The 24,434-nt window shown below is 40.1% G+C and overlaps 1 protein-coding gene across 1 annotated transcript in view; it reads left to right on the top strand.

The window, feature by feature from the left end:
- EFCAB5 (EF-hand calcium binding domain 5) overlaps positions 1-24,434 on the top strand; it is a 91,368-nt gene that overhangs the window by 12,583 nt on the left and 54,351 nt on the right. Inside the window, exons 5-7 of the mRNA XM_025280948.3 lie at positions 12,510-13,086; positions 20,700-20,856; positions 23,641-23,689. Of these exons, the coding sequence (XP_025136733.3) occupies positions 12,510-13,086; positions 20,700-20,856; positions 23,641-23,689 (783 nt within the window). The remainder of the gene's footprint in view (positions 1-12,509; positions 13,087-20,699; positions 20,857-23,640; positions 23,690-24,434) is intronic.

The raw sequence follows: 24,434 nt of genomic DNA, 5'->3' as shown, positions 1-24,434 counted from the left end.
CCTTCTCCTCCTGCCTTCAATCTTTCCCAGCATCAGGGTCTTTTCTAATGAGTCAGCTCTTCGCATCAGGTGGCCAGAAGTACTGGAGCTTCAGTTTCAGAGTCAGTCCTTCTAATGGATATTCAGGGTTGATTTCCTTTAGGATTGACTGGTTTGATCTCCTTGCAGTCCGAGGGACCCTTAAGAGTCTTCTCCAATCCACGATTCAAAAGCATCAATTCAACATTTTGCCTTCTTTATGGTCCAACTCTCATATCCATACATGACTACTGGAAAAATCGTAGCTTTGACTATATGGACCTTTGTCGGCAAAGTAATGTCTTTGCTTTTTAATACGCTGTCTAGATTTGTCATAGCTTTTCTTCCAAGGAGCAAGTGTCTTTTACATACATACATATATATGTGTGTGTGTGTGTGTGTGTGTGTGTGTGTATATATATATATATATATATATTTTTTTTTTTTTTTACTATGGCGTGCGATGTGTGGAATCTTAGTTCCCTGACCAAGGATAAAACCCAAGCCCCCTGCAGTGGAAACACCGAGTCTTAACCACTGGACCACCAGGGAAGTTCACCCAGGGATATTTTAAATGCAATTTGGGAAATAGTCAATGTGGGAGACCTGGGTTTGATCCCTGGGTTGGGAAGATACCTTGGCAAAGGGAACAGCTACCCACTCCAGTATTCTGTCCTGGAGACTGTATGTCCATGGGGTCACAAAGAGTCAGACACGACTGAGTGACTTTCACTTTGAAATATATTCCCTTCAGACCTACTATACAGCACATGGAACTTACAGCGCATGGAACCCAACTCAATGTTATGTGGCAGCCTGGATGGGAAGGCAGTTTGGGGGAGAATGGATACATGTATATGTTTGGCTGAGTCTCATTACTGCCCACCTGAAACTATCACAAGGTTGTTAATTGGCTATACCCCAATACAAAATAAAAAGTTTAAAGAAAAAAATATATTCCCTTTACTTTCTATTGATACTTTTGAAGCAACTTTATTAATCTTGTACTTAAAGAGAAAATTTACCTGAGAGTGGACTGACACATAGCAGACAACCCATAAATACAAAAATCTAGTGATTCGACCTGCCTGTTGTTTTTCTGTTTCTTCTTTTTACCTCTGTACTTGACAACACATTTGTTCTGTTTGACTTTTAGCCCAATCCTTAATCCAAATTCTACATGATTATGCAGGTTGAAAATTTATATGATCAAAAGGCAACAACTAAATAGGCAAGATAGTCATCCCTTTTACTACTGTTCTTCTAATTTTAGATACTTAGTGAAATCCTATATTACATAAATTTTTCACAATATTTAAAATTTAACAATTTATATTTTAGTTAATTGAAATTCTTTCAAATTTAGTTTCCAACTATCAAGTGTTTAATATGTGCTAGGCTGAACTATAATAATAATTATTAAAGCATTTTCTAAACTATAATTTGCTATATAGATGCTATCTATAACTTATAGATGCTTACTCTTCTCAAAGTATTTTTCTGTTTTAAACCAATTAAAAGAATTATTTACTATTTCTTATTAGTTCATATTATAATACATACACATGAAGAATCAAACTATTCAGCATTTATTTTGCCTTTATTGTAAACGTTCACAGTTCACTAACTTTAAAAAAGTTTCTTGGCAAGTCCTTCCCTCCCTGCCCCCCACCACCAGTTTCCTGATTTTGCTTCCTCCTCACTCCCTCCCTCCACCACCACTACCCCATAAATCCCTTTGCTTTTACCATACTCACATGGACCAGGTTTATAAATAAACTCTTTCATTTTAAACTTGCTAAACAGAATTGTGATCTTGGTAGTTTCCTATAAATTTAATTAGGTGTTCACTTTAATCAGTTTATGGCCAAATCTGTACCTGCAAATCACATGTGTATTCCATTCTTTAATTTATTGCCTCTCTAGAAAACATGTCAAGAGTTTATGGTCTTTCCTATTCTCATACTTTGAATTTGTTACTGCTTTATAATGTATGATAGAGGGAAATGTATTGTTTGAGTAAGTCTGTTCATCCCAGTATATGATATACATTGAAAATATTGCAGTTGCTTGTTGCAGTATCAAATGCAATGCAATATATTTATTTTTTCAGTGATCAGTCACTATTAATTTTAATATTCTAAATCTCCCTTTGTAAATATGTATGTGTTTGTGTATGTGTATGTGTGTGTGTAATAAGTGGGAAGAGGAACTGTTATTCCAATTTCAACACATCAAAATAAGTGTCTTTATCTTTGTTATATGCTGTGCTGTGCTTATTTGTCTGACTCTTTGTGACCCTGTGGACTGTAGCCCTCCAGGCTCCTCTGTCCATGGGATTCTCCAGGCAAGAATACTAGAGTGAGTTGCCATGCCCTCCTCCAGGGGATCGTCCCAACCCAGGGATCACACCTGTGTCTCCTGCGGCTCTGCATTGCAGGCATATTCTTTACCACTGAGCCACCAGGGAAGCCCATCCTTGTTATATACTTGTCAAAATTAAAATGATGTTGTTTTTCCAGGAAGCTCCTAGAATACACTCAAATACTTATCTTTGCATAGAAAATATTGTGTCTAAATGTATCATGTGAATTCCTTGTTTCTTTCCCTGGTTATTACATTTTTCAGGCTATGAGCTGAACTTGTGTTTTGAGAAATTTTATTTCTTTTTTTATTGATTTGTTCAGCTTTATTCTTATTACACAGCCCTAAGTTTTAAAAAATTCTGCAGGAAAATACCTTTTCCTATAGCTATTGAATTTTAATGCCAATAGTTTTAATAGTGCTTCTTTTCCTCCTCTCACAGTAGTTTTTCTATATTATGTACAAATGTTAAGAAATCCTGACAGATCAAGCCAGCTGAGCTTCAGACAGGACCTATGTTTTAAGAGAACATGGCACATATGTTGAGTAGCCCTGCTGGGTCAATTTTCACCAATTCAATCAGCGGCCAGTCCCTCTAAGGTCGTATGCCTTCTGTGAAAAAAGTCTGCTAGAGCTTATTATAATGTGAATTATAATTCATCCCTATTTGCGTCCTTAAATAGAGTTGTGCTGAGGCCATGCCCAGCAGTGGGCCAGGTACTGAGTGCAGAAAATGATGAAAGTCATTTATAAAAATCATTGGACCTTTCAGAATATGAATAAGGAATTTTTTTGTGTTTCTACTTCTTTAATTGAAAGCATTTGTGCCTGTAGTGCGTGAATAGGACTTTGTATGTTAGAAGGTGGGTTAATACAGAGTGAAGATGTGCATGTTGGGTAAGTATTTGAAAAGCTCTTAATTCCATAGAAGTTTAGAAAGTCCTGAAAAAGAATTTCAGTGCTTAGCATAGTGCCTGGCACTATGACATCAATAATTACTTATTGAGTGAATATGTAAATGAATCAATCTATCTGTAAAAGATTTAGGACTATATAAGCATAGGCTCGAAGAAGGCAATGGCACCCCACTCCAGTACTCTTGCCTGGAAAATCCCATGGATGGAGGAGCCTGGTAGGCTGCAGTCCATGGGGTCGCTAAGGGTCGGACATGACTGAGCGACTTCACTTTCACTTTTCACTTTCATGCATTGGAGAAGGAAATGGCAACCCACTCCAGTGTTCTTGCCTGGAGAATCCCAGGGACGGGGGAGCCTGGTGGGCTGCCGTCTATGGGGTTGCACAGAGTCGGACACGACTGAAGTGACTTAGCAGCAAGCATAGGCTAAAAAACCCAGTATTTGCTTGAAATTATATTCAGTTAAACTCCTTAATTAATTTTCCATTGGGGCAGTGCCGTAATTTATGAATTCAGAGATCACCCAATCAAAGGATTGCTACTGATAGGCTTATTCAGAATCCTGATTTACTGACCCTGCTATTGGTGTGTCTCCTTTTGTTTTCTTGGTATTATTGCTCTAAGAGAGAAGTGTTTGACCAGAGTTATAACCAAACACACATCTATTTCCATTCTGCGTGTTGGTGGGGAGAGAGCAAGCACTAGGATTATTGCTTGCTGCTAAGTCATTTCAGTCGTGTCCGACTCTGCGACACCATAGACAGCAGCCCACTAGGCTACTCTGTCCCTGGGATTCTCCAGGCAAGAATATTGGAGTGGGTTGCCATTTCCTTCTCCAATGCATGAAAGAGAAAAGTGAAAGTAAAGTCGCTCAGTCGAGCCCGACTCTTAGGGACCCCTTGGACCGCAGCCTACCAGGCTCCTCCGTCCATGGGATTTTCCAGGCAAGAGTACTGGAGTGGGTTGCCATTGCCTTCTCCGGAGGATTATTGCTTAGCAACCTGTAATACCAAGCACCCTAGAGGAGCACTAGCAGTCTGCAGCAAAGATAAGAGAATGCCCTAGTTCATTTGTAAGTTTACTAATGAGCCATGCAGATGGCTAGATATTAAGTTGCTATACATCTGGAGGAGGGATATCTGCCTTGGGTTATGCTGGAGAGGTTAAAAGGAAAGAGAGACTGTATTTTTAAAATTTAAGTTATGTAAGATAGATTTCTACTGCTCAAATTGAAATTTTAATAATACATCCTTCTTTAAACTCTTCTTCTTGTAGTTTCTGTGATTCTAATGTATCCTGGTTTCCTCCCAACTCCCTAGTCACTCTCAGACTCCTGTGTAAATGTACTTTATCTGCCTATTCTTCTAAAATGTTGCACAAAATTCCTTTTATGGTGCTCTTCTCACTCTAGATACTCTGAGTGAGCTCATCCAATAATAATAATAGTAATAATGACTATAAATGCTTCAGGATATATGTGTTATATATATAATTTCATATATGTATATGTATAGTTTTCTCATCATGATTATCCTACAAAGTATAATTATATTCCCATCTTGTAGAAATACAGTCTAAGTTTATAAGCTTATTCTATAAGGAACTACTATATGTTAGAGCTGAAATTTGAACCCTGTTACCTCTTACTCCAATGCCTGTAGTATTTTTTAACACAGTGTTTATTCATTCATCAAATACTTGAGTACTTACTATGTTTCTGACACTGTTCTAACCACTGCTAACTAAGAATTCAGTAGTAACCAACACGGACAACATATCTTCGTTAATAAGTCTTAATTTCGAAAGGTGGGTTAAAAAAAGATTATTCTTCCTAAAAGATCTATGGGTTTAGCCAGTGTCATAAGGCAAATAAGGAATATAAAAATTATAAAAGTTATCAAGGAAAAAATAGAAATTTCTTTTTAGCAGATGAACAAAGCAATCAATGTAAGTTTATCAAGGTTTCTGGATACAAAGTCAATATACAAAAACAATTATATTTCTATTATATATTAGCCACAAACAGACAATGAAAATTTTAAGATCCAATTTTAATGTCTTACAACCCCCTAAATATCTCAAAGTAAGTCTAACCAAAAATGAACAAAACTTCTACACTGAAACTATAAAGCATAATTAAAAGAAATTAAAGATGACCTAAATAAATGAAAATATATACCTTATTCATGAATTAGAAGGGTTAATGTTGTTAAGATAGTAGTGCTTTTTCAACTGACCTTTAGCTTCACTGTAATTCTAATAAAAACTTCTGTATGTGTGTCTGTGTGTTTATAAAATGACAATTTGATTCTAAAATTTATGTAGAGGTGCAAAAGACCCAGAAAAGCCAAGGAAATCTTGAACAACACAGCTAGAGGATTTATATTTCTAAATATCAAGATTTATAGTTAAGTAACAAAAATTAGGACAGTATGACATTGGCATAAAAATAGACAAGCCAATGGAACAGAGTCCAGTTGAAAATCCTGTATTGAAAACAAGAATGATGCCAAAATGGAAAATATGTATTTTTGAGTTCTACCTCACCCCACACATGAAAACAAATTCTGCATGTATTATAGATGTAAATGTGAATGATAAAACAGTAAATAATTTTAGAAGAACACAGGAGAATATTATCACAATTTGGGGGTAGACAAAGATTTCTTAAAACACAAAAGATGCTGACTATAAATAAATAAATGAAGAATGGACACATTAAAATTAAGAATTTTATTTTTGTTCATTAGAAAACACCATTAAGAGAGTGAAAAGCCAAGCAAAATATGAGAAAAGATACTTACAATACCTGTGTTCATCAAAGGTTTTTAACTATATAGAGAACCCCTACAAATCAGTAAGACAGACAATCCAATGGAAAAATGGACAATAGCTTTGAACAAATACTTTATCAGAGAAGATATTCAAATGCCTGTAAAGAGAGGGAAATGTGTTCTAGTTCATTTGTCACCAGGGAAATGCAAATTAAAATCATAAGATAGACTATGTGTTCTGCAGAATAACTGAAATCAAAGACAATGCCAAGTTGGCAAGGATATGGAATACAAAAATTTTCATACATTGATGGTAGGAACGTAAATTGGTACAACTTCAGAAAACTGTTTGGCACTATTTCTAAGGTGAATATATATATACCCTATGATCAGCATTTATACTTCTAGGTACATACCAAGATAAATGAATGTATATGTCTACCAAAAGACATGTAGAGGATTGATCATGGCAGCTTTTTTGTAATAATCAAATCTGGAAAGTATTCAAATATCCTATCAGCAGTAGAATGAATAGAAAAAATTGTAGCAAGTTCACATAATGTAATACTATGAAGCTACTGCCAGGCAACGTGGAAAAAGTAGTTAAGTTATTGAGCAAAAAAATGTACAATAGAGCACATGTTGTATGATTCCATCAATGTGAAGTTCAAAAACAGATAGTATTAATCCATAATGTTGAGAGTCAAGGGAATGTGACCAGAGAGAGGGAGGAATGGGAAAAGGCCTAGAAGGAGAGGGGGAAAGAGAGAGAGATAGGAATAGAGGAAGGAAGGAAGGGAGAAAGCAAGGAAAGGAAGGGAAGGGAATGGAAGGAGGGAGGGAAGGAGGAAGGAAAGTTAGTGTTACCTTTGAAGGAACTTTGTGATTGAAAAGGTAGCATGAGAGGGATTCTGAAGTCTTCTTGGTGAGGCTCTTTTATCTTTTTTTTAAATATGGTAAAATATATATAATGTTTATCACTTTAACTATCTGTAAGTGTGCAATTCAGTGACATTAAATGTATTCACAAAGTTGATTCACAAATCATCCCCATCCCTACTCAAGACTCTTGCATCATCCCTAACAAAAACTCTGTACCCATTAAACAGTATTTCCCCCTTCTCCTCTTCCCTCACCCCATTGTGATTTCTATTCTACCTTCTGTCTATGAATTTAGCTACCTCATGTAAGTGGAACCATATAATATTTGTCCTGTGTCTGGCATATTGCTCTGAACATAATGTTTTCAAAGTCCATCCATGTTGTTCAGTTCAGTTCAGTCACTCGGTCATGTCTGACTCTTTGCGACCCCATGAATTGCAGCACGCGAGGCCTGCCTGTTCATCACCAACTCCCGGAGTCCACCCAAACCCATGTCTATTGAGTTGGTGATGCCATCCAACCATCTCATCCTCTGTTGTCCCCTTCTCCTCCTGCCCTCAATCATTCCCAGCATCAGGGTCTTTTCTAATGAGTCAGCTCTTCGCATTAGGTGGCCAAAGTATTGGAGTTTCAGTTACATATATCAAAATTTCATTTTTCTATGGATGAATTTCTGTTTTTTAAATAACCATAAATCCTCCATTCTTTTATTTACTTTGCTCTTTTTATCCACCTTGACTTTATTTTACAGCTTGCTGATTGATTGTTTTCTGATGTTCAAGCCAATGTATTGAAGATTTATTGGCAACAACAATCCTTTTTCATTTTCAAGCGATCTCTCTTGCTTTATTGGTTTGTTTAGTTTATTTTTTTTTAAATAAGCTTTTATTTTTAGACTGCTTGTTAAGTTTACCAAAACAAAAATAGTGAAGGTAATACAGAGAATTCCTCTCTACCCCATATCCAGCATTACCTATTATTAATATCTTATGTTAGCATGGCATATTTCTATCAAGGAAGCCAGTATTGATACATTATAACTAACTAAATCCATACGTTATTCAGATTTCCTTAGTTTTACCTAGTGTTCTTTTACTGCTCCAGGAAACCTCTCTAGGATACCAAATTTAGTTGTCATGTCCTTTTAGACTTTTCTTTGCTCTAACAGTTTATCAGATTTCCTTGTTTTTTATGACCTTGACAGTGTTAGAGAAAAATACTATCAGGTATTTTTGCAGAGTGGCCCTAATTGGGATTTGTCTGATTTTTTTAAAAATTCATAATGTGACTGAGATTATTGGTTTTTGGAGAAAGGTTGCAGAGAAAAATTGCTATTGCCATTTCATGCTATCAAGTGTATCATATATGCTATCAGCACAGCTCATTTGTCACAATTAATGAGCCAATGTTGACTTTTCATTGTTGATATTAGCCTTGATCATCTGACTGAGATAGTAGTTGTCATGTTTCTCCACTGTAAAGTTATTCTTTTTCCTCTGTTTCTTTATTTCCCCTATTTCTAACTGTACTCTTTGAGAAGTCACTATGCACAGTCCACACTTAAGGAGAAGAGAATTACGCTCTAGTGCCTTGAAGGCAGAGTACATAAGTTATTTGGAATACTTCTGCACAGGAGATTTTTCTATTTCCCCCATTTATTTATTTATTGAAGTATTTGTTTATATCAGTATCAGTTCAGTTCAGTTCAGTCGTTCAGTCGTGTCCGGCTCTGCGACCCCATGAATCGCAGCACGCCAGTCCTCCCTGTCCATCACCAACTCCCAGAGTTCACTCAAACTCATGTCCATCGAGTCAGTGATGCCATCCAGCCATCTCATCCTCTGTCATCCCCTTCTCCTGCCCCCAATCCCTCCCAGCATCAGAGTCTTTTCCAATGAGTCAACTCTTCGCATCAGGTGGCCAATGTATTGGAGTTTCAGCTTCAACATCAGTCCTTCCAAAAAACACCCAGGACTGATCTCCTTTAGAATGGACTGGTTGGATCTCCTTGCAGTCCAAGGGACTCTTAAGAGTCTTCTCCAACACCACAGTTCAAAAGCATCAATTCTTCGGCGCTCAGCTTTCTTCACAATCCAATTCTCACATCCATACATGACCAACTGGAAAAACCATAGCCTCGACTAGACGGACCTTTGTTGGCAAAGTAGTAATGTCTCTGCTTTTGAATATGCTATCTGGGTTGGTCATAGCTTTCCTTCCAAGGAGTAAGCATCTTTTAATTTCATGGCTGCAATCACCATCTACGGTGATTTTGGAGCCCGAAAAAATAAAGTCTGCCACTGTTTCCACTGTTTCCCCATCTACTTCCCATGAAGTGATGGGACCAGATGCCATGATCTTGGTTTTTTGAATAGACATGAATATTTATTTTATACTGGGGTTATAATCCAATATTACTTTGTTGCTCAAATTGTTCCATTTTTGGCCTTTGAGAGAGCTTTCAGTTGGCTACTGATTCCCTACAGCATGTCCCAATCAATGCAGAGGTTGTTTTGAGCTCTTTACTTTCTGGCACTAGAAGATACTCCAGGCTCTTCTTGAATATTTCTTGCCCCAGTTCTAGAATCAGCCATTTCTCCAAGAAGTCATGATTTCTTTCTTTTCTTTTCCTTTTTTCACTGTGCACCACGTGACATGTGGGATCTTAGTTCCCCATCAGGGATGAAACCTGTGCCCCCTGCAGTGGAACCTCGGAGTTTTAACCACTGGACTGTCAGGGAAGTCCCATTTTTCAGTTGGAGAAGGATAATAGAAACAAAAGTCTGACCGCTAGGTTTCGAAGTTCTCTTAATTTTCAAAAATGATAAAAACTATTTTTATTTCCTCTATATCTCTGTTCTGAGATTATCCATTTAATTACAATTCTTTTAGAACTCCTTAGAGCTTCCCTGGTGGTTCAGAGGTTAAAGCGTCTGCCTGCAATGCGAGAGACTTGGGTACGATCCCTGGGTTGGGAAGATCCCCTGGAGAAAGAAATGGCAACCCACTCCAGTATTCTTGCCTGGAGAATCCCGTGGAGAGACGAGCCTGGTAGGCTACAGTCCACAGGGTCACAAAGAGTTGGACACAACTGAGCGACTTCACTTTCACTTTCATATTTGTTTTATTAATGGTGCTTCCTTGGATAGTATTAACCATTGCATTTGTTCAGTCATGGAGATAGTTTTCTTTAAATATTTAGTGATTCTTATGTGTGTGCTTACATTTGCATTTGGGAATCCCTGTTTGCTTTTCTGTGGATGACGTTTCTGTTTTCTGTAGCCTCCTGCCTGAGATTTTGGAGGAGGGGTGAGATATGCAGACAGTGAAGTCTGCTGTAAATTCATTTTCTATGGGTATGGAGGCATTGTCCTGCCTCTCTTGCCCAGACCCGCTTGTCTCAGCTCAAGGGTGAATGCCTCTGGTGCCTGATGATTAGCTTCAATGGAGATGAAGATACACAAAAAGATCAATCACTCCCCTGTTACCCATATATACATTCTTTAAGCTTAGAGTGCCTCATCATTTCAGTTCACTTCAGTCGCTCAGTCGTGTCCGACTCTTTGCGATCCTATGAATTGCAGCACACCAGGCCTCCCTGTCCATCACCAACTCCCGGAGTTCACCCAAACTCATGTGCATCGAGTTGGTGATGCCATCCAGCCATCTCATCCTCTGTCGTCCCCTTCTCCTCCTACCCCCAATCCCTCCCAGCATCAGGGTCTTTTCCAATGAGTCAACTCTTCGCATGGAAGGAAATTTGTGACCAACCTAGATAGCATATTAAAAAGCAGAGATATTACTTTGCCAACAAAGGTCCATCTAGTCAAAGCAATGGCTTTTCCAGTAGTCATGTATGTATGTGAGAGTTGGACCATAAAGAAAGCTGAGTGCTAAAGGATTGATGCTTTTGAACTGTGGTGTTGGAGAAGACTCTTGAGAGTCCCTTGGACTGCAAGGAGATCAAACCAATCAATCCTAAAGGAAATCAACCCTGAATATTAATTGAAAGGACTGATGCTGAAACTCTAATACTTTGGCCACCTGATGTGAACAACTGACTCCTTGGAAAAAAACCTGATGCTGGGAAAGATTGAAGGCAGGAGGAGAAGGGGACGACAGAGGGTGAGATGGTTGGATGGCATCACCGACTCAACGGACATAAGTTTGAGCAAACTCCGGTAGCTGGTGATGGGCAGGGGAGCCTGCTGTGCTGCAGTCCATGGGGTCACAAAGAGTTGAACATGACTGAGCAACTGGACTGAACTGAATCCCATTTACCTTACATTTTTCAGAGACCTTCAAAATTTCTGACTACTGAAGGCCCTCTTTATTATTCTTAGCATTCTTATGTTCATATTAAAACACACACACACAGGGACTTTTCTGGTGGTCCAGTGGTTAAGAATTCACCTTGCAGTTCAGGGGATGGGGGTTTGACCCCTGGTTGGGAAACTAAGATCCCACACGCCCCCGAGGGGCAACTAAGCTGACGGGCCACAACTAGAGAGTCCATGTGCTGCAAGGAAAGATCCCCCATGCTGCAACTAAGACCCCACGAAGCCAAACAAATGAATATTTAAACCTCCCCACCACACACACACCCTATCATTTCTATCATTTCTAGAGATTTTGGTAGGAAGGGAATGTAGGTGCCTCTTCTTAGTGAACTATCTTGGTGTAAAATGTCCAACTTGAAAGAAGTTGTAAGCATGAGAGTGGGAAGAAATATATTTACATATACAAGTGTGGCAGACTCTCTTCATCACTTACTCAGCAGACATTTTCCCGCCTTTCTGTCTGCCAACTGAACCTTAATTTTGTAGCAGATAGAAATCACTTGATATCAGAGAATTATATCTGAATCCTGAAACAAAGGAATAAATTACAGTTGATCAAAACTATTCCCAATTAACCCCTTTTCCCTTTACCAGCTGTTGGCTTAGGGTGGGCGTGTAACCTAATTAGGGCCAATGAAATGTAAAGGAAAGTCTTGGAGTGAAGAGTTTGAGATCTTCCCTTCTTGGGTAACAAAACAGAACCTCCAGAGGAGAAAGCCCCTTTGGTCTCAGTCCTTTTTTACTATAACAAAGTGATGCACTGGGGCCCTCCCTGGCGGTCCAGTGGTTAAGATTTTGCCTCCCAATGCAGGGAGTGCAGGCTCAACCCCTAGTCAGGGAGCTAAAATCCCACATCCCTTGTGGCCAAAAAGCCAAAACATGAAACAGAAGCAATACTGTAACAAATTCAATAAAGACAAAAAAAGAAGAGATGCCTGGAGGTGCAATAGCTATCTTGTGATCTTGAGGTACAAGCACAAAAAATAAAGAGCAATAAAAACAGGATAGGTATTTAATGAAAGCACTGAGCTGTTGAATGACGGTTGATTAAGAAAACAATAAATGTCCTGATGGTTAAAGTCACTGCTGTCTGATTTTCTGTTACTGTTACTTGTGTTTGAATATGCCATGTAAATTTTTTCTAACAATATTCTAGAGTAACATAGATTAAAATTTACTTCTAATATTTCTTACATTTCACGTTTGTTCCCTCAGATTTAAACCTGGAGAACCAGCCAAAAATCTCAACTTGTTCAATAAAGGAGTCTAAAACTAGAGGCTCAAAGAATATTGTCTTTAGAAAACCTGCAAAAGTGATTTTCAATTTAGATCAAACTGCACAGGATTCAAACCGGGAACAACCGTGGAAGAAAAATCTTTTAGAAAGGGTGCAGGCAAGAGCCCAGGCAATGCATCAGAAAATCATAGATAAGGAAAATCTGAAGAAGGAACTAGAAAAAAAGGCAGAAGAGAAACTCCCCAGGGATAATTTGGCCAAAGAGTGGTTTAATCCTGAAAACACGACACTGAACACTCGTGCGTATTTGCTCGACAAACTTCTACCCACCTTAGTTCCTGGAATGGAAAGAATGTTAATGCAAGTGGAAAAGAAGAAGCTTTTGGCAGATGTTGATATTCCCACCAAGTTTGATCCAATTAACCATTTGGGAGAATACTTAATGAGAAACAACCCTAATTATATCAAAGATTCAGGACTGTCTGGTTATCAGAGGGTGATGAGAGAGATCTCAGAAGACCTGAAGATACATGTTCCAAACACTACTTACAACAGGTACAATTTGTTGGTGTTTTCAGTTGATGATCTAGCTCTCCTTATGTTAAAAAGTAAGTAGAAAAAAATGTATAATAATACAAACAGGATTTTAAGTAATGTTATAGTCCTTCAGAAAGGACTTACGAGCTACTGCTGTGTGTTTCACTATTTATGAGACACAATGAAGACTAGTGAGGTTTGTTAAGCTCCATGTATTCATGAATTTAGTTATCTCACTAGGATCCCAAGTGTATATTTATCTGTTTTTTATCTGTCTCCTTGTACTGGAAAGTAAGCTATATGAGAGGAAGCACTTTCTGGAATTTAACTTTCCAGATAGGTAATACGTTTATCTGGTTCAAAAGCTGAAATGTATAAAGTGGAAAATATTTTTAACTCATCCACATGCTTTGGATAAAAGGAAGGAAATTAAGAATGCATATTTGCATTCGCTTATGTGTTACACTAGGGCTTCCCAGGTGGCACAAGGGGTAAAGAACCTGCCTGCCAATGCAGAGACATGAGAGATGCGGGTTCAATCCCTGGGTTGGGAAGACCCCCTGGAGGAGGAAATGGGAACCCACTCCAGTATTCTTGCCTGGAAAATCCCACGGACAGAGGAGCCTGGAGGGCTACAGTTCATAGGGTCGCAAAGAGTCGAACACAACTGAAGCGACTTAGCACACATGCATGAGTACACTAAGAAACTTCCCAGGTGGCGCAGTGGTAAAGAATCTGCCTACCAATGCAGGACACGCAGGAGACCAGGGTTCCATCCCTAGGTCAGGAAGATTCCCCTGAAGAAGGAAATGGCAACCCACTCCAGTATTCTTACCTGAAAAATTCCATGAACAGAGGAGCCTGGTGGGCTACAGTCCATGGGGTTCTAAAGAGTCAGACATGACTGAGCAACTGAGCGCACATAAAGTGTTAAACACCAGAAACTTTCTTTCCCATTCTTTTTAAAAATTACTCATTTATTTGCTGCATTGGGTCTTGGTTGCATCATATGAGCTCTTTCATTGTGATGCATGGACTCTCTCTAGATGCCCACTGGCTCAGTAGCTCCCCAACATTTGGGATCTCAGTTTCCCAGACCAGGGATCAAACTCGCATCCCCTGCATTGGAAGGCAGATTCTTAACCACTGGACCACCAGGGAAGTCCCTCTCTCCCATTCTTATCCTCCATCCACCCAGTGCTCCCCCTCAGCTATAAATAACTATTGTTCTTAATTTTCAGTACATCCTTCCAAGTTTCTTGGTGTACTCATGCATGTGTGCTAAGTCTCTTCAGTGTTGAAGAAGACTCTTAGAGTCCCTTGGACTGCAAGGAGATCCAACCAGTCCATCCTAAAGGAAATCAGTCCTGAATGTTCATTGGGAGGACTGATGCTGAAGCTGAAACTCCAATACTTTGGCTACCTGATGCGAAGAACTGACTCACTGGAAAAGACCCTGATGCTGGGAAAGATTAAAGGCAGGAGGAGAAGGGGACAACAGAGGATGAGACGGTTGGATGGCATCACCAACTCAATGGACATGAGTTTGAGTAAACTTTGGGAGTTGGTGATGGACAGGGAGGCGTGGTGTGCTGCAGTCCATGCAAAGAGTTGGACACGACTGAGCGACTAAACTGATTCAAGATGTCCAGAAATTCCTAGTATTTGCCAGATATTCTACTGATTCATTTTAAACTACTCAGCAACTAATATCCTTAGGAGAACCTATCATTGCACCTTGTGTCAGGAACCTCATTTCATAATAAGACATATGTTGAATAAACAGAAGAAAATAAGAATTAAGTATAATAATTAAGTAGATATATATGTATTTGTATAGGAATACTCATCACAGGAATAATATGAACATGCTTCAAGAAGTCCAGCTTAGCTTTGTGAAACTAAGACCATCAGAGCTTAAAAACAAACACAAACTGAGCTTATTAACTTGCCAGGCAAAGGAATCTATACCAGTGAAGAAATCACTCACTAGTTGCAGAGAGGGAAGATTCTAGAGTTTTAAGTGTTAGGAATGGAGCTTTATAATGGTTATACTTGTAACAGTTAAAGACAATCACACTGTATATAGGATAGAACGAGTCCATAGGTTTGTACACGATTGATGAAAACAAGTACTATTGTTTAGCAGCTGAAAAAGAGGCTTCAGTTAGGTCTAGCAATGGTCTTGTGTACTGGGATTGCTCAAAGTTCACGGTCTATTATCCACTTAAGCTGGCTAGAACCAGTTTTTATGAAATACAACATTCAGTTTTTATATAATCTAGGCAAATTCTCTAAGTGGAAGATTTTCCTAACACAGCTTGAATGGATGGATAGAATTTGGATTGTGACAATTAGGGCAAGAAAGCATTTTTACGTCTATTCTTTAAGTAGTTAGATTTATATTGTACTCTTAAAAATCTCAAAACATTTAAGATGGGGAGACAGTTTTTTCAACTGTCTTGGCTTTGTTGCAGTGTGTCAGAGCTTCTCTAGTTGTGGCATACGGGCCTCATTGGCCCATGGCATGCGGGATTTTAATTCCCTGACCAGGGATCAAACCCACATCACCTGCATTGGAAAGCAGATTCTTAACCACTGGACCACCAGGGAAGTACTGTGGAGACTGTTTTATTAACTAGCTTTGGTTGCATAACAAAATACCTCAAAACTGAGTGGCTTAAATAAACAATCATTAATTTGCTCATGATTTTATGGGTTGGTAACTTTGGACTGGGCTCATGGCTCATCTCTCCTCCACATGGTATCACTCATACATTACAGTAAAATGGCAGTTGATAGTCATCTGGCTATTAGTTGGCTGACTGTTGGTAAAGCAGTGGAGCAGGTTGCGGCGGCTGCTGCTGCTAAGTCGCTGCAGTCCTGTCCGACTCTGTGCAACCCCACAGACGGCAGCCCATCAGGCTCCCCCGTCCCTGGGATTCTCCAGGTAAGAACACTGGAGTGGGTTGCCATTTCCTTCCCCAATGCGTGAAAGTGAAAAGTGAAAGTGAAGTCGCTCAGTCATGTCCGACTCCTAGTGACCCCATGGACTGCAGCCCACAGGGCCCCTCCGTCCATGGGATTTTCCAGGCAAGAGTACTAGAGTGGGTTGCCATTTCCTTCTCCAAGGCATGAAAGTGAAAAGTGAAAGTGAAGTCGCTCAGTCGTGTCCGACTCTTAGCGACCCCATGGACTGCAGCCTACCAGGCTCCTCCGTCCATGGGATTTTCCAGGCAGGAGTACTGGAGTGGGGTGCCATTGCCTTCTCCGGTGGGGCAGGTTAGTCTAGGCTTATTCCAAGGTGGTGGTGCAAAGACTCTTAAGTTTAATGAAACAGAGCAAACTCCAATGCTTAAGCACGTTGATTCCTTTTTTTCCACTGTTTTATTGTGATATAATTTTTGTTATATAAGTTTTATTGTTATATAATTTATACCACTTTTCAGCTTTCTGCTTCCTGTGTTTGCTAATGGCCCATTGGCCCAAGGAAGTTACATGGCCACAGCCAGACACACGAGATGCAGAAATAGACTTTAATTCTTAATGGGAGGACTGCAAGACTACATTGCATACAAACAGACCTGCTTACAGGAATGGAAAGAATTTGTGACAATTTTTGCATTTTACCACATTGTAGTTTTGTTTTTGTTTTTTTTTCTTTTCCAATCTCCTTAAAAGTGGATTGTGAATTTGCACTTAGAATCTGCTTGTAGGTTATGTCTACCCTACATTACAATACCCTAAGTTAAGAGTTTTGGAGGCTATGAAATTCTGTTGATTAGATATCCTCTTGAGATAATGCAGACCACAAAAGAGAAATTTTACTCAGTCCCTGAATGAGTTACATCATAAATTAAAAATCCATCTGGATTGTATTTAGAGCCTCCTGTGCAATGGCCCTGAAGCACAAAACCAGGTTCTGTTTCTAAATGTGGACATTTATAAGAGGGAGGAAATGATGTCTGAACTGAGACCTAAAGGATGTGGAGGATCTAGCCAAACGAAGAGAGGGAGGAAGGCTTTTCAGGCAGATGGAACTGTGACAGAAACCCAATTTTGTTAATCCATTTTGATTGATACACATGAGAATCTGGAGACACCCAATACTTATTACACAACATCACTTACTTTCTTGTTCTGCATTGGACCCTAAGCTTTACAATGGCAGAATCCATAGTAGGTGCTCAGTATATGTTTGTGTAATGAGTGAATAAGAAACTCAGTGAGTGTGAATGAATGAATAATGAGAAAAAGCTCTAAGAAATACACAGAATAGAGAATCAGGAAGGAAAGACAGGAATTGAGGAGAGAGCTGTATAGAGGCTCCCCAGGTGGCACAGTGGTAAAGAATCCACCTGCCAATGCCAGAGACTCAGGAGACCCTTGATTCAAACCGGAATCAAGACTGCTGGGAGAAATATCAACAACCTCAGATATGCAGATGACACCACCCTTATGGCAGAAAGTGAAGAGGAACTCAAAAGCCTCTTGATGAAAGTGAGAGTGATAAAACTGTCTTAAAACTCAATATTCAAAAAACTAAGAACACGGCATCTGGTCCCATCACTTCCTGGCAAATAGATGGGGAAACAATGGAAACAGTGACAGACTTGATTTTCTTGGGCTCCAAAATCTCCGCAGATGGTGACTGCAGCCATGAAATTAAAAGACACTTGCCCCTTGGAAGAAAAGCTATGACAAACCTTGACGGCATATTAAAAAGCAGAGACATTACTTTGCCAACAAAGTTCCATACAGTCAAAGGGTTTTCCAGGAGTCATGTATGGATGTGAGGGCTGGACCATAAAGAAAGCTGAGCGCCAAAGAATTGATACTTTTGAACTGCGGTGTTAGAGAAGACTCTTAAGCGTCCCTTGGACTGCAAGGAGATCAAACCCGTCAATAATCTTAAAGGAAATCAATCCTGTATATTCACTGGAAGGACTGATGCTGAAGCTGAAGTTCCAGTACTTTGGCCACCTGATGAGAAGAGCCAACTCTTTGCAGAAGACCCTGATGCTGGGAAAGATTGAAGGCAGGAGGAGAAGGGGACGACAGAGGATGGGGTGGTTGGATGGCATCACTGACTTGATGATGAGTTTGAGCAAACTCCAGAAGATGGTGACGGACAGGGAATCCTGGTATGCTGCAGTCCGTGCGGCAGCAAGAGAGTCTGATACAGCTGAGCAACTGAACAACAACAATCCCAGGTTCAATCCTTGGGTTGGGAAGACACCCTGGAGCAGAAAATGGCAACCCACTACAGTATTCTTGCCTGGAAAATCCCATGGACAGAGGAGCCTGGCAGGCTCCACGGGGTCTCAAAGAGTCGGACAGCACTGAGCTACTGAACACGCACGCATGCTGTATAAAGAGGGAGAGAGTGGGAAAGGGAGAGGTAGACAGATAAAGCAGCAGAGGAAGAAAGATAGAGGAAGGGAAGGAGAGCCAGCTGAGAAGAGACTGAGGGTTCCGAGACAAGTGGTGAGGCTTGGCTGGTTAGTAGTCGCATCAGAGGAATTTAGCACTTCCTTTAAAATGCTAATTATTCTTCCAGCAGTTCAGAAACCAGCCGTTCTACACTATTAAACAACTTGCCTGGGGGTATTCCCTGGCTATCCAGTTCTCTGGTTGGGGAGCTAAATAAAGTCCAATATCCTGCATGCTAGAGGCCAAAAAACCAAAACAAAACAGAAGCAATATTGTAACAAATTCAATAGATGTTAAAAAAAAAACAACCCTGCCTGTTTTTATTTTCAAACTTGAAATTTTATTTTTGAAATATTTTCTTACAGAAGTTTGAAGTCCTTATATGGGCATAAAGTAATGATTTAGATTTATATTGTTTCTCTTGGATTATTGTTTGTTGTTGTTTAGTCACTAAATTGTGTCAAATTCTTGTGACCCCACAGACAGTAGCTCTATCACGCTCCTCTGTCCATTGAATTTCTCAGGCAAGAATACTGGAGTAGGTTGCCATTTCCTTCTCCAGGGGATCTCCCCAACCCAAGGATTGAACCTGCATCTCCTGCATTGGCAGGCAGACTCTTTACCACTGAGCCACCTGGGAAGCCCCTCTTGGATTATTAGTAGTGTTGATTGCTCAGTCATGTCTGACTCTTTGGGACCCCATGGACTGTAGCCTGCCAGGCCCCTCTGTCCATGGGATTCTCCAGGCAAGAATCCTGGAGTGGGTTGCCATTCCCTTCTCCAGATGATCTTCCCGACCCAGGGATTGAAACTGGATCTCCTGAATTGCAGGCAGACTCTTTACCATCTGAGCTACAGCAAAGTCTCTGTATTAATCCCTCTTGGATTATTAGAGTTCCCCAATTTACCAGTTCCTACTGAGAAGTCTTTTGCATTTCAAAATCTGTTAGATTGCCTTAGTCTTTTCTTTGAAAAATGAAAGAAAGTGAAAGTTGTGTCTGACTCTTTGCAACCCCATGGACTGTACAGTCCTTGGAATTCTCCAGACCAGAATACTGAAGTGGATAGCCTTTCCCTTCTCCAGGGGATCTTCCCAACCCAGGGATCGAACTCAGGTCTCCCTCATTGCAGGCAGATTCTTTACCAGTTGAGCCATGAGAAGACCTGACTCAAACATTATTTGACAATTATGTTTGAAATCAGAAGCTACTTTTATTATTCTGAACTATTTTGGTGTTTCAGTCAAAACAGTGGTTTTGAAGTCCTAATATGGATGATAAATATAGGGATGACTAAAACCACAGTCCTTCCCCCATTTTCAACGTGAGTGATACAACTCTGTCTGAGTAGAACGTAACAATTCTGCTTAAGTGGAGAAGGCAATGGCACCCCACTCCAGTACTCTTGCCTGGAAAATCCCATGGACGGGGGAGCCTGGTGGGCTGCAGTTCATGGGGTTGCTAAGAGTCGGACACGACTGAGCAACTTCACTTTCACTTTTCACTTTCATACATTGGAGAAGGAAATGGCAACCCACTCCAGTGTTCTTGCCTGGAGAATCCCAGGGACGGGGGAGCCTGGTGGGCTGCCGTCCCTGGGGTCGCACAGAGTCGGACACGATTGAAGCAACTTAGTAGCAGCAGTAGCAGCAGTATTCTGCTTAAGGGCTGTCAAAAGTATTTGACTCTGGCCAGATAAAAGAAATTGGCGATACATATTCCTGGACAGAAATCAAAAGTTGGATCCAAGGAATCAGAACTACCTGAGATGCTTGTTATAAATGCAGTTTCCAGTCTCCCTACCTAGACTTGGAATCAAGGTCTTTCCAAGATGATTTCTATGTCCAGGGAAAAAAGAGGCCCACCACCCTAAGGCCTTAGTGTGTTCAATCTTGCTTTTATACATGGCAGCTTCTAGAGCTATTCTTAGTACTTCTTAAGTATAGTATTTTGTTGAGTAAAATAAGGTCGACCTCTATAAAAAGTCAAGGAATAGTAGCAGGCAGCTTATGAGAAATGCCAAATTGAATATGTGCTAGGGGAAGGAGGGAATCACTGCAGGCTTAAATGAAGATCTCATGGAAAAAGAGAGGTCGAAAATTTAAATGAGGCTCTGAACTCTCAATTCTGCCATTTGAACAATCTGAATCAAATCCAATAATCTTAACACAACATGTCTTCTATTTCTACATCCTTCAGAGTATCCAAGATAAAGGAGAATATTAAACAGAAACGAGAACAAAAAGAATACATAAAGGACATCAAAGCCAAGGTGGCCAATGCACGGAAACAGGCTCTGCAGGAGCAGTTCAATGAGTGGATTCTAGACCCCAAAGGAATGATTCCGATGGTAGTGGTAAGGAGGAGGATACCTGTGAAGGGTAAGGTGGAATGGGTGGTAAGAGTGATTGCTAAATACTGAGCAATCTAGAGTGTTTCTAGAGTGCTAGAAGCTTCCCTCTAAATTTTCGGTCTTGCTGAGGTAAATGTAGCCCACGAAAGTAAATTTCTTCAATTTTCTCTTGAACATTAAAAAGAAAATTCTAGGTAGATTTCCAAAATATTAACTCTGGCTGAATTTCACAAACTCTTCATTATAGACAGACATAGCTTCTGTTTGTTTTTTGTATGTGTGTGACTAATTACTTTTGTGGACTAAACGACCATGTGGTGTGGAGTGGGGGTATGGGTGGCACCATGCAGCTTGTGGGATTTTAATTCCCTGATGAGGGATTGAACCTGGGCCCTCAGCAGTGAAAGTGCGGAGTCCTAACTGCTGGACCACCAGGGACTTCCCTAAAAGACCATGTCATTAGCTTCAGGAAATAACTGTGCTCTAAGAGATAAATATGTTCTCTTAGGTATATGTAGGTGCTTCCCAGGTGGCACCAGTGGTAAAGAATCTGCCTGCCAATGCAGGAGACGTAGGAGACTTGGATGTGATCCTTGGGTTGGGAAGATCCCCTGGAGGATGGCTACCCACTCCAGTATTCTGCCTGGGAAATTCTATGGACAGAGGAGCCTGGTGGCTACAGTCCATGGGTTCACAGAGTCAGACATGACTGAGCACACATATATACACAGGTATATGTAGATGTGAGAATAATTGTTGGTTATATACAATACCCACCCCACTCCGGTACTCTTACCTGGAAAATCCCATGGACGGAGGAGCCTGGTAGGCTGCAGTCCATGGGGTCATGAAGAGTCGGACACAACTGAGCGACTTCACTTTCACTTTTCACTTTCATGCACTGAGGAAGGAAATGGCAACCCACTCCAGTGTTCTTGCCTGGAGAATCCCAGGGACGGGGGAGCCTGGTGGGCTGCCATCTCTGGGATCGCACAGAGTCTGACATGACTGAAGCAACTTAGCAGCAGTAGCAGCAGCATATATAATACCAAGTATATTTCCAGTTCAAAGTGAATTGCTAAAAATACACCAAGGAGGACAAGCCTCAGACTGGAAGAAAATATTTACAAAAGACATGGCTGATAAAGGACAATTATCCAAAATATACAAAGAGCTCTTGAAACAATAAGAAAACAAATAACAGATTTTAAAAGGGGCAAAAGACCTGAACAGACACTTCACCAAAGATATACAGATGGCAAAAAAGCATATGAAAAGATGTTCCACACATGTCATTGAGGAAATGCAATTGAAAACAGCCATGAGATACCACTACACACCTATCAGAATCCAGAACACTGACAACACCAAATGCTGGCAAAGATGTGCAGCAACAGAAACTCTCATTCATTATTGGCAGAAATACAAAATGGTTATGGCCACTTTGGAACACGGCTTGGCAGTCTCTTATGAAACTAAACATACTCTTACCATATGATTGAGCCCTGGTAGAGGATCCTTTGTATTTACCCAAAGGAGTTGGAAATTCATGTCTACACAAAAGCTGACACATGGATATTTACTGCATAATTAACAATTAGCAAAACTTGGAAGCAACCAAGGTGTCCTGCAGTGTGTAAGTCACTTCAGTCGTGTACAACTCTTTCTGACCGCATGGACTGTAGCCTGCCAGACTCCTCTGTCCATGGGATTCTCCAGGCAAGGATACTGGAGCAAGTTGCCATGCCCTCCTCCAGGAGATCTTCCTGACCCAGGGATTGAATCTGCATCTCTTATGTTTCCTGCATTGCAGGTGGATTCCTTACCACTAACGCCACCTGGGAAGCCATCCCTCAGTGGGTGAATAATAAATAAATGTGGTACATCCAGATAGTGGAATATTATTCTGTGCTAAAAAGAAATGAGCTATCAAGCCATGAAATGATGTGGGAGAACCTTACATGCATATTACTAAGTGAAAGAAACCAATCGGAAAAAGCTATATACCGTATGAGTCTAATTCTATAACATTCCAGAAAAAGTAAAATTATGAAGACAGGAATGGTGGGGTGTGGACAGAGATGAATAGACAGAGCATAGAAGAGTTTTAAGGTGGTGAAACAATTCTGTATTACATAATGATGGATACATGTCATCATATAATTTTCAAAACTCATAGTTATACATAAACTATGGACTTTAGGTTTTGAGGTTCCAGTGTAGGTTCATTGGTTGTAACAAATGTACCGTTGTGATGGGGGATGTTGATAGTGGAGTTAAGCCATGTATGTGGTGGGGTGGGGGCAGGGAGTATACGGAAACTCTGTATCTTCTGGTTAATTTTGCTGTGAACCTAAAACTGATCTGAACAGCAGTATTATTTTAAAATAAAATAGATCAAGAGGAGCTCTGAAATTTTATTTTGTCATTGACAAATGAGGAATTACAGAGAATTCTTTGGATTGCCAAGCTTGTTGCCAAAGGTGCCTTAGCTTCATCATGCCCAGTGTCCAAGGATTGTTAGAAATTTCCTTGGAGCTGGCAAATGGAATCCTATCAGCATCCTAGTTCTCACACAAAAGGGTTGAAAATCACTGAAGAAATGCATGCAAAAGTATTTTATATACTTTGAAATATGCTATAAACTAAATATTAACTCTTACTATTTCTGTACCTGGGTCAGAAGAATTACTCAGGACTTAAGCTGAAAGACTACAGATGGCTTTTATTCTGAAATACTAAATATATGGTAATTGAAAAGTAATATAAGGTCTCTTTGATTTGCAGATTCAGAACGTTCTTTATGAATTTTTTCAAAATCCAGATTTGCAGCTTGGTAAGCCTGCCTCTTACTACAGCGTTTATATTTCTCTCTCGCGCGCACTTTTTGGAGGGGGAGAATGCTGCATTAAGATGAAGAGCCAGTATTGAGGTAGACGTTATCAAAGCTCTTACAGATGTTCTCAAGCTCCTTTGCTCTTCTCAGATGGAGAATGTAGAACAGCAGAGATGCAGTCCGTGAATTTTAATTCTTTTAGTCGAGCGGCCCATTTTATTAAAATTATTTTGTAATAACCCTTACTATTGAGGGGCTTCCCTGGTGGCTTAGACGGTAAAGTGTCTATCTGCAATGCTGGAGACCGGGGTTCGATCCCTGGGTCGGGAAGATCCCCTGGAGAAGGAAATGGCAACCCACTCCAGTATTCTTGCCTGGAAAATCCCATGGACAGAGGAGCCTGGTAGGCTACAGTCCATGGGGTCGCAAAGAGTCAGACATGACTGAGCGACTTTACTTACTTACTTACTATTGAGAGAGTCAGTTCCTAGGCAGGTTGATGAGAAGTCCGGGGTCCCTGAGGAGGTGAAAGGGGTCTGGAATTCTCAAGGAGAAGGAAAGGACAAACATCTTTTTTTCTCTCTACATTCCTTAGTCTTAGTCACATAAAACTTTTTTTTTTTCCTTTAAACCAGGAACTGATGATTATACAACAAACTCAGTTTAAACTCTGTACTAGGGATCATATAACAACAATGTATTGTACTTGAGGACATTTTCTCCTTCCTGAAAACCTTCTGACTAA

Source organism: Bubalus bubalis, chromosome 3 (genome assembly GCF_019923935.1).
Source record: "Bubalus bubalis isolate 160015118507 breed Murrah chromosome 3, NDDB_SH_1, whole genome shotgun sequence".
NCBI classification, from domain to species: domain Eukaryota; kingdom Metazoa; phylum Chordata; class Mammalia; order Artiodactyla; family Bovidae; genus Bubalus; species Bubalus bubalis.
Note: the sequence above shows the minus strand (reverse complement) of the source record. Positions and strands in the feature narration are given on the sequence as shown.